Source organism: Drosophila gunungcola, unplaced genomic scaffold (genome assembly GCF_025200985.1).
Source record: "Drosophila gunungcola strain Sukarami unplaced genomic scaffold, Dgunungcola_SK_2 000001F, whole genome shotgun sequence".
Taxonomy (NCBI): Eukaryota; Metazoa; Arthropoda; class Insecta; order Diptera; family Drosophilidae; genus Drosophila; species Drosophila gunungcola.
This window is the reverse complement of record NW_026453197.1, coordinates 10,854,425-10,864,400: the sequence shown is the minus strand read 5'-3', so window position 1 is coordinate 10,864,400 and position 9,976 is coordinate 10,854,425. Positions and strand designations below refer to the sequence as shown.

Here is a 9,976-nt window from a genome sequence, read left to right as displayed (position 1 = left end):
CTACAATTTGGTTCAGTTGTACATCTTTTAAGTAATTGGCAGGTACACTGAACTTTTTAATTACCAAGCTTATTTACTATTGTTTATAACTGAAAGTTACTAGATTCTTGATAAAGAATGCTTTAAAAAAATCAAAGGTATATCTAAGATATTATATAAACCTTTGCTTATTAAATATACATTTGGAAGTTAAATAAATAAATTTATTCATAGCGTTCTTTAAATTTTGTCTCTAAATGCAAAATGACAAATGTCAAAAACGTGAATAAAACAAACAAAACCTCTTAAAAAAATTGCACAATTTTGTGAGACCGCAAAATCTGCACACGTAACTTGGACAAAAGGCTCTGGTCAAAAGGTTTCCAACCCTCCCGGCCAAAAAACCTCGCCTGACACATGTAAATGCGTGCTGACAGGCAGAAGGGAAAAGAATAAGTACGAAACCCGAGTGAAATAAAAGAAAACTGTCAACAAAATTAATGTCATGCGTGTGTGCAAGGCAATGAAAAATTATGGCCCGGCTTTACTGTCAATAACAAAAGGGGACAGACATGCAGAAATCCAAGAGTGCAAAAACCGTGTTGAAACCGTAGCCTGCCTGAACCAGCAATGATTGATTTGACAGGACAACAACGAGCAGGGAGTTTGGCCTATGCAAAAAAGGAAAAAAATAAAATATAACTCGAACCCACAACCCACAACAAGTGCAAATGGTTGTCAATTTGGATGTGGACGCCTCGGGATACATGCCCACTATGAAGGCAAATAATATTAATACTTCTGGAGAGCGTGTGTTCCTTTTTGCTTCAGAAATATTATTTTCCAGCCATTTGTCAACATTTGTCAAATTTGACAGCAAACGCCCTCCAACATTTTGCCCCTTTGGCGGTGTTTCCAACTCCCCCTGCGGCCATCATCCATCCGTATCCATCCATCTGCCCATCCATCTATCCACCCCAGTGACATTGACAGCTTTTGGCTCTCGGGGTGCCTTTTTCCGTTTGGCGGCGGACAAAAACTTCTGGGCCCTTTTACGCGAAATTAATATCATGTACAAACAACAACAACTGAGCCAAAGTACTTATCATCACCCGGCAAGCCAAACGACCAAAAAGAGGCATAACTTCTGGAGTGGGCTGGCGAGGTGTTCAAGGGTTAAGAGGGGTTGACCAGCCCCTTGTGAAAAGGAAGTGAGTTGTTCGGATATGGTTAAATAACCCTGGAGTATTTCCGACTACCTTATAACTTGTATTTTACTCATAGAACGATTGGTTTCATAATATCGTTTGAACTTTGATCGTTTATAAAATTTAATTCTTATTTCTAAGTGTTAAGAATTCCAGTCTAAAAATTTTATAATTATATGCTGGAATTGGTTTCACTTTTATAAATCTATTTTAAATTATTTCTAGCTCCCAGAAATTAAAACAAAATGATTTCAAAGTTAAGTAATATTTCCCTACAATTTTAAAGTAGTAGTTTAACTAGTAAAACGTAGATACCACTGCAAATACCATATAAATTGTTTATTAAGAGTATTTTAATATTTCCCTAAATATCAGAGAACATATTTTAGTATTTTGATTAGTTAAATGTAGCTACTAGTGCAAATACTGCCCGAAACTATCAACACCTTCGTTAAACTGATTGACCTGACAGGGGGTGTGTTTCCGAGTATTTTATCGAACCGATAATCAGACCAACCTCCTGTCTTCATATTGGTATACAAGCCACACAGCGGTATCGAATTTCGAACAGATTCCAATTCGATTTTATTCGACTCGACTTGAGGACAAGAGGCCGGGGGCATGCCACATCCTCATACTCCCGCCCCATTCTTGACATATACCATACACACATCCTCCATAATTTCCAGACCCCTCCTCAACCCCTCAACCCCTCGGAATCGAGAAATGGCAAAAGGGGTGGGTCGGAGGGGGTGGTTTTTGCGGCGACCGTGAATAAAGCGATTTGTCTTCTTTGTTGTTTACGTTTGGTGTTATAAATTCTCGTTCCGGGGACTTGGACGTACGTGCTACGGTCGCCGAGCGTATATGAAATTGCCTAAAAATTATTTGTGCATAACAGGGGATAATCATAAATCTGGCTAATTGCACTTTATTGGGGTCGGTTGCTCTGCCCCGGCTGCCATGACCAGAGCATTCCGACCGAGTTGACTGGTGGTGGCTGGGCCGACTTCGTTGTCTCGGCTCTTAAGGGTAAAATTGAATTTGACATGCCGCTCACAGGCGTTAAATCTGAAAAATCTCCGCTGCCCCGGAAATGGCAACATATAAATTTACAGCTTTCTGACGATTTGGTGACATTTGATATGGCTAATGGTGTTATGACACTCACTGTTCGCCTTTCATTCTCGATTTGTGATGCATTTTTTTTTTTGGGAGGGATCAAACTAATTTGTACATTTTTCAATGCGATTTCAAAATGAATTTTTTTTTGAGTTGTATGAATTTTGAAATCTATAATATTTTATTACTTAAAGTATGTATAATAAAAATCAAATAATGTACAATATACAAATGTATTTTGTTTTCGATCGGTAGTACTTTTTTTCCGAACATTATCTCTATTATGGTCTTAATTAAATTTCAATTTTGAAATTAAAAAAATATATATATATATTTTTTTTGAAATTATGACCTTATTTTATTAATTGCTACTTTATGGGCCATGTATCATTACCATTACCCACCGACACATCTGATCATCATCCGCTGAACCAGCAGCGTCTTTATTAATATCGTTATGATGATACACCAGGCAATGAAAGAGAGAATGTATTTTACCCATTAACATGAGAAATGGGAATTGTAGTCGGCACATAATTAGGTGAGTGTGTTCAAAATGAATATGCAACCGGGGCAAGTCGGGAAGAATCTCGTTCTCCAGTTGCAGCCAAGTGGAGAGGCCGCAAGCACCATATTTTGAATAAATTTGAGGGAAATGCCGAGAGATGGACGGCAAAGAAAATCGAAATAAGGCAGGAGAAGCAGCGGCACAGATTTTTTGTGTGTAGGTAACGTGGCTGTGGCTTTTGATCTTTGCTGCGTTTGTTTGTATACAATTTGATGGCTCGTGTTGATGGATCGTAAACGTGGAATGATGTTCGCACTGTTGCTGCTCCTCTCGAGCACCGCTGCCCGATGATGACGATGATCAACGCAACGATGACGGCACAGTGTGTCTTTGATCATTTGCCGCGCCAGTTGGCAGTCAAAATGTTAATTTATATGTTCTGCTCCCGCCTACAATCGAAAAAGGCAGCCAGGGCAGGCAGGCAGTCAGGCAGGCAGGCAAGGCACGGCACTAACAACTTTACAAACATGTTTGAGATTTTTATTACTGTGTGAAAATGTTCGATTCTTCCGTAAAATCCGGCTAGAAAGGATCAAACAAATTTATGGGTGGGCGCAGCCAAATCTGGCAGGCCAGATCAGTTAGTGGTGCGGGAAAACTTTTCATTGTGATTGATGGATGCCTTTGCCTACCACAAAAACAGCAGCAGTAGCAATAGCAGCCAACAGCCAACAGCCAACAACCAACAGCATTCCCAGAGGGATTTTGATTATAGACAAGTTGTCGGTGGATTTTTATTATTGTGGAAATCGATCAAACCACTTGACGGCTGATCAAAGACAGCACACAGCGAACATTTTTCGATATTTCTCGTATTTTAATGCGCGTATTTTTTATACGATTTAATTATTGTGAATTTCGCTTTCTTTGTTTGCAATATACAAATGTTTTTAGCTTTTGTGCGCTAAGTTATGAAGATTCGCTTATAATGAAAGTTGATGAGGTTCAATTGAATATGTGAAATTTAAATTAATGATTGAATCGATTTAAGTTTGTGGAGCGCCTAATGCAAAGAAAATAATAATGTTTCGATAAAGAGATATGATACATTATTAGTTAGATTCGTAAATTAAAAATAAAATGTGTACACGGCAAAATATTATTTTGAATTATTTTATAAAATATTCAAAATATCTGGTTTCCCTTTTGTAAAATGTTTAGGCAATATTCACCATCAGTACTCAAAGTTATTTTTGAAGCCTTATAAATTCAGAAATTATAGTACCTAAAAATATAAAGTCATATTTGAAGCAAAGAATTTTTACCTGCCTAAAATAAATATCTTAAACTAAATTTTGATTTAAGCTAATTTTTTATAAAAAAAAGAATACTTCTTCATATTTTACAATATATTTTGATTAAAGCATACTTTTTTATACAAAATTCTACCGAAAATCGCTGTTAATTAATGATTTTCTTTTGTGCTACACAGAGTATAAGAATCTATTGAACATATTTCCGCCATAACTTGATTACTCCTTACTTGTTAGCAACAATGTGTAATAAAGCGAAACTTCCGCAGACCAACCGATATAAATCCGCATCAGGAGGAGGACATAAGGGAGGGGGTAAGCCCGAGAACTGGTCCGATTGTCTGGCGGTTGTCTTGGTCACATATTCCCCGGCAGAAAGAAACATTTGTCTCGCTTAATTTAAACAGATTTGCGAGATTATTGTCATGCCGACGTTGAGGCAGCAGTTTCAATTCGACCGTAGACAACCCGCAGTGCCAGTTGACAGATGAAAACGCGGGGGGTTTGGGGGGATCGAATTAAGCGAATCGAGATTCTCTGCGAGTCCCTCCGAGCTGGGAAGGGGAGAAAGTTTCCGAGCTGGGCAGACCAGGGCACAAACCAGGGCACAAACCAGGGCAAACCAACCAACCAACCAACCGCGGTGATGCAAGCGAGTGCAAGGCAAATCTCCTGACAGCCGCGAGCCGGCAACTTTTAATGTTTTCTTTGCCCAAAGGCCCAGGCGGGATTTCCGAGTGGGATGTTTGGATTGCAGAACAAATTTGCAGAGAACGTTATGCAAGTGACAGGCGACAGATCGGGGGATCTGAAGAATCCAGCTGCTGCTGCTGCTGCTGTGTATGATGATGATTCCTGCACAAACCATATTTAAAACGCTTTGAAGTTGCACCGCGGCAGCAAGAGGTGTCTGGGGCGCGATTTCAACTCATGTCGAGCTTGACACGATCGGAGCATTCTCTGATCCCAGATCCCAGTTCCCAGATTTCAGATCCCAGATGAAGCCGGCCAATCTGACGGCCTGAATGATGCAGATCCAGATGTAGATGCTGATGCTGACGCTGCCTGCCCACTTTTAATTGTTAATGAACAGTAACGGGTGGGGAAGCTCTAGTCACACACTGGGAACATAATCTTTAAGAAATAAATATAAATTATATTTTCAACAGCGGTAAGAAATGTTGGCTTTCTTTCAGAACAATTTAGAGTCAACACTCTTAACAAACTAAACAATGCAAAAATTCCACAAAAAGACATTTTTTTAACGCTTAATTTTGTTGTAACTTAATAGTGTTCACAAATTGTAAAAAACTTTTGAGAAGGCAGTTGTAAAGTTGTTGATCAATGTGTTCCAAAGCTTACATTTACATTTTCTTTTAAATTATTCCTTGACATTCCCTACCTTTTTTCTGAGTGCATCTATTCACTTGACAGCCTGACCGGCTAACTGCCTTGGACAGCTACTCGTTTCCGGAAGTTTATCTCCATCTCCGTTGCCGCGCTGAAGCAGCAGCTGCTTGAAAGTCATTAGACTCCGTCAGCCTTGTCACTCCACTCAGCCAGCGTTTTGCTACGGCTTCGAGCCGAGACTTTGAGGCTCCCTAACGGAGACAGACATTTGATCTGGCCTGTCAGCCGGAGTCATGTCAAACTGTGTTTGGACAGCATGTTGGTATTGTCGGCCAGAGTGGATATAATTCCATTCGAAATGGGACAGACTTAACCCTTTGGGAGACTATCTCGCGACGGATCATGACTTAATGATAAAATTAGCTAATTGGGGAAAGCAATCCTTTCCTGGTTTCCTAATAGCACCAGCTTTTAGTAAGAGCTTTTTAGCAAACATGGAAAATGGTAGCTAACTGTAGATCTTTCTATGAACAAATTTTATAATCTGGATGGTTAAATAAATATATTAAACATAATGATCTTGAATTGTTTAAAATGTGGATAAAATATTTAATATATAACATGTGGGCCTTCAGAGTTTATTATTAAATGTTTTTTACCGAACCATCAGAACAATCAATCTTAAAAACCAAATTCGGAAAAATAAATTCCTGAAAAAAAATTTAAACAATTTACCCATGGAATTGTCAGACCGTTTAAGTCAAAGTATCTACAAATTTTTGATAAACCGGTCAAAAACTGTTTAGCCAAAATACTAACATAAGCGTTGACAAAAAATTAGTTCCAAAATGCTACGAACTTATCGATCATTGATCTTCCAATGCAGACATCATCTAAATCGAAGCTGTCTTTCCACCCTACACAATACTGAAAAAAAACTCAAATCAGAAGAGGTCGAAGAAATACCAGCAAATAGGCAAAGGGTTGTGCTACCAAAACAAGAGGAAAAACTAAGCAAACGCTATCTGGAGTTCCGGGAAAAGCTGCGATCGGAGGCGCCGCTGGAAACCCTGCCCGAGTGTGCACCACATCCGGCCCACGAAAAGGAGCCCCTGAAGCCCTGGCCCAACAGCACCAATCCGCATACGGGGGAAATCGGAGGACAGGCGGGTCCAGAACCCACGCGCTATGGCGACTGGGAGCGCAAGGGACGGGTCACGGACTTCTAGAGGAATCGGATTCAAATCTTCACCTCGACACCTTTGTTTGGACAATTTTGATTTATTGGCCGTGTTAACAACAGAAGCACTCACCATTTGTCACACTCCCGATGACGATGGGCGAGGAAAACTGTGCGCTACAGTAGCCGTAGCCCGGGAAACCAGATCAAGATGGGGAAAATCAAGATTCCCCGTGCTGCTGCTGTTGCTGCCGTTGCTGCTGCTGGTTCTGCGAAGGCATTACATAAATTTCATTGTGTGATTTCTTTGTGGTTTCTTTGGAGAGGATTTGTGGATGGCCCTGCCATCAAAAATAAATTGATAGCCCTTTCTTTAGCCCGTCCAAAAAGGGGTTCTCAGAATAGAGAGAGAGCTGCGACCGAATCTTCTACTTTTACCTCCATTATTTATGGTTCAGGGGCAGAGAATCGTGCCTAAGTTGAAATTATTTGGAGTGCTTCAGTCGAATCGTTTCGATTCATTTGAAATTAAGGCGACAGCTTACGTGATTTTTATTAGAAAAACTTCTGTTCGTCTTGGGTGTATCTGCTTCTAATTTTGTAGCCTGAGTGCGTTTGACGAAGACACATAAAGGGGTTTTTAAATGCCATAAATTTCTCGGCTAAGAACGTTTTTGTGGTTTACAAAATTTGTTGGAAATTTTCGACAAAAGATTTGCAGCTGTTTTGGTTACGCCTCTTAGTCTGTTGACATTTTTGTGGGCTTTACACTGGATTTGTAGATGAACACAAATAGAAATTACTGAAATGCTTATATTAGCTTGTAAATCTTTCAAACTAATTGATTACTAATGGATTATGGAACATTTTTGAGATACAACATTTCTTTCACTCCCCCAATATGAGTAAGTTGCTGAGGAATTTCCAACAACAATCCGTCAGTCCCATCATCTATTTACACCTTCTATCATATGCCGACGTCGGCAAAACGCCAAATCAAAGATCAATCACAATCCAACAAATTAACCACGTAAAATGCTTGAAAGAGATATAGATTCCGCATAAATTCCAGGAAATCCAAAGAATGCTTTAATGTATATAAACGAATTACACAGCAGCTGACTCTGGTAATCCACGAAAAAATTCCCCAAATCGACAACTTGCCCAACGCTCAACAGACAGACAACAGCGAGAAGCGACGACTTCCTCCATAGTCATCCATCAAATGCGATTTTCCGAATTAGTGGGCCTCTGCCACGGCAATTATTTCGTCTATTTTATTTTTAAACGAAATTAACGTGTTGCTTGTTGTTGCTAATGTGTTTTTATTGCGTGAAAAGTAAGGAAAACACACGCATACCGATGTTCCCAAGATCATTTTATAACCCGAACCGAACGGAACCGATCCGTAAACGTAAACGAAACGTAAAACGTAAACCCATCTCCATTTCTCAGCTCCTCTCCTGTTGCGCCGCTCGGTCGCAAAGTAGTAGGCGCTGATTGATAGAACAAAGTGAAAATCAAATAAAAAACAAAACATTAAATCCCCCAACTGAACCACATTGCGGCCCAAGATCAAAGACCGCCCCTCGATCTGTAATGACAGCTTTGATCATTGTTTTGCCTTTGATTTTTTCCGGTTACGTTTCTCTCTCACATGGGCTCTTCTCATTTTTTTCGGCTGCGAGCTGGTCCAATATATACCATATATACGATCCAATGCATACGATCATCAGTCTTGGTCTTGTCGGCCCGAGATCTCTCGATCATATCGAAAGTACTTGGAATTGTGGGAACGGGTGGCCAGAAGAGGCTGTTTACGATCAGTTTCGCACCCACTTGAGAGATTTCGCCTTTGCCGAATTCATTTACAGCTGGCAAAAACTCGCCACCGACGGCAGAATGAGGGCTCTTGCCGGAATTGGGTAATCTATTCTCAAACTAGCATGTCCCATAAAATGTGTCACCGAAATTAAATAGTTTTCAATGCAATGTTAAACTAAATCTGAATTTCAAGTCGCTATTAAAATGTCTTCAAAAGCCACCATAACGATTTATGTCCCGATTCTGTTTAATTGGTAGAAAACTAGTTTTCGACTGGTTTTAAAAGCTAAACTTAGTGTATTTTCAAGTAAATTTTCAACAATTTAGGTACTTTCATGTTCCATTTCCGCTTTAACGAGCTCCATTTTTCAAACTTTGTAGAGTAGAAATACAAGTATTTATCGTGTTAAATCTCAAAGTTACTCGCTGTATAATTATTAAATAAACATTATTAATGTTTCCATATTAAAATCGTTTTGTTTTTTCCCGGAACTTAATAAGGTAAAAATATATACAAATGATAAACTTTGTAAGACAATTTATGAAACAACTAATAAAATAAATTAAAGTGAGTCAGTAATTATAATTTTAGCCTCAAAATTAATTTAAGTCGCATGCTTTTTTATGAACTCGGAAATAAACTTACTGCTTAAAATAAATTGGAGTGATTAACTAACCGTCATGCTCAATAAACTTTGGAAAACTCAAAATATATACAGTGATTAAGAAAAACTTATATATTTTAGCAAGGATGTGCTTTAAATAAATTGCTTAATAAATAATTAACATTTTGCTCTTAAAGAGCTATTAAAGCTAAGAAAGAAAATTGAAGAAAAATTACGAATGCCAATGGAAGCAGCGGGAGGTGGTGGTAGAAAGTCGGCAAAATATATGACCAACTATTATGTTATTGTGTGAACGTGCACTGATTCCAACATCCGGGCTTTTGTTCACTAGCAATATTTTGTTGGTCGCCCAGAAACACGGCGTTTTCCCTCTTTACCTCTTTCCTCTTCCCACCCACCCAAACCATCGGCCATCCCAGGACCTTCCGCCCACTGAGAGGGCGTCTTATCGGAGCGTATAACATATATCATTGACACTTTGACATTGCCAGTTTGGCGGTGGGTGGGAGGGCGGTAAGGTGGGAAGGTCCAGGGCCATGACCAACAGGATTTTAGTACTTTTCAAAATGGCACTTAATCATGGCAGCCGCCTGGCGCAGGAAAATGCGGAAACTGGCAACAACAAGGACACACACCAAGACGTAATCGCATGTGTTCACGCTTGAAAGGATAACGACGACATGGTTGGGATTCGGTATTGGAACTCGACTCCCGCTGACTTCCCCTGCATCCCTGTCCCCTGGATATCGACCAGAGCGAAACAAGATTAATGACTTGGCAAAAGGAACTCTCAGTGCGAAAATGTGTGTATGGTGTGTGTGTGTGTATGTGTGTGTGTGTGTGCGGCTCCTTTCTGGCATTCGATA

The 9,976-nt window shown here is 39.6% G+C and overlaps 1 protein-coding gene across 1 annotated transcript; it reads left to right on the top strand.

The window, feature by feature from the left end:
* The first annotated feature begins 6,236 nt into the window (after positions 1-6,236).
* Positions 6,237-6,841, top strand: LOC128262721 (succinate dehydrogenase assembly factor 4, mitochondrial). Its single transcript, XM_052997168.1, has one exon. The coding sequence runs from the start codon at positions 6,329-6,331 to the stop codon at positions 6,707-6,709; it is 381 nt and encodes a 126-aa protein (XP_052853128.1). The 5' UTR covers positions 6,237-6,328; the 3' UTR covers positions 6,710-6,841.
* The last annotated feature ends 3,135 nt before the right edge of the window (positions 6,842-9,976 follow it).

Coding starts and splice junctions, on each gene's coding strand:
- LOC128262721 (XM_052997168.1), top strand. CDS start 6,329: ATGCTACGAACTTATCGATCATTGATCTTCCAATGCAGACATCATCTA.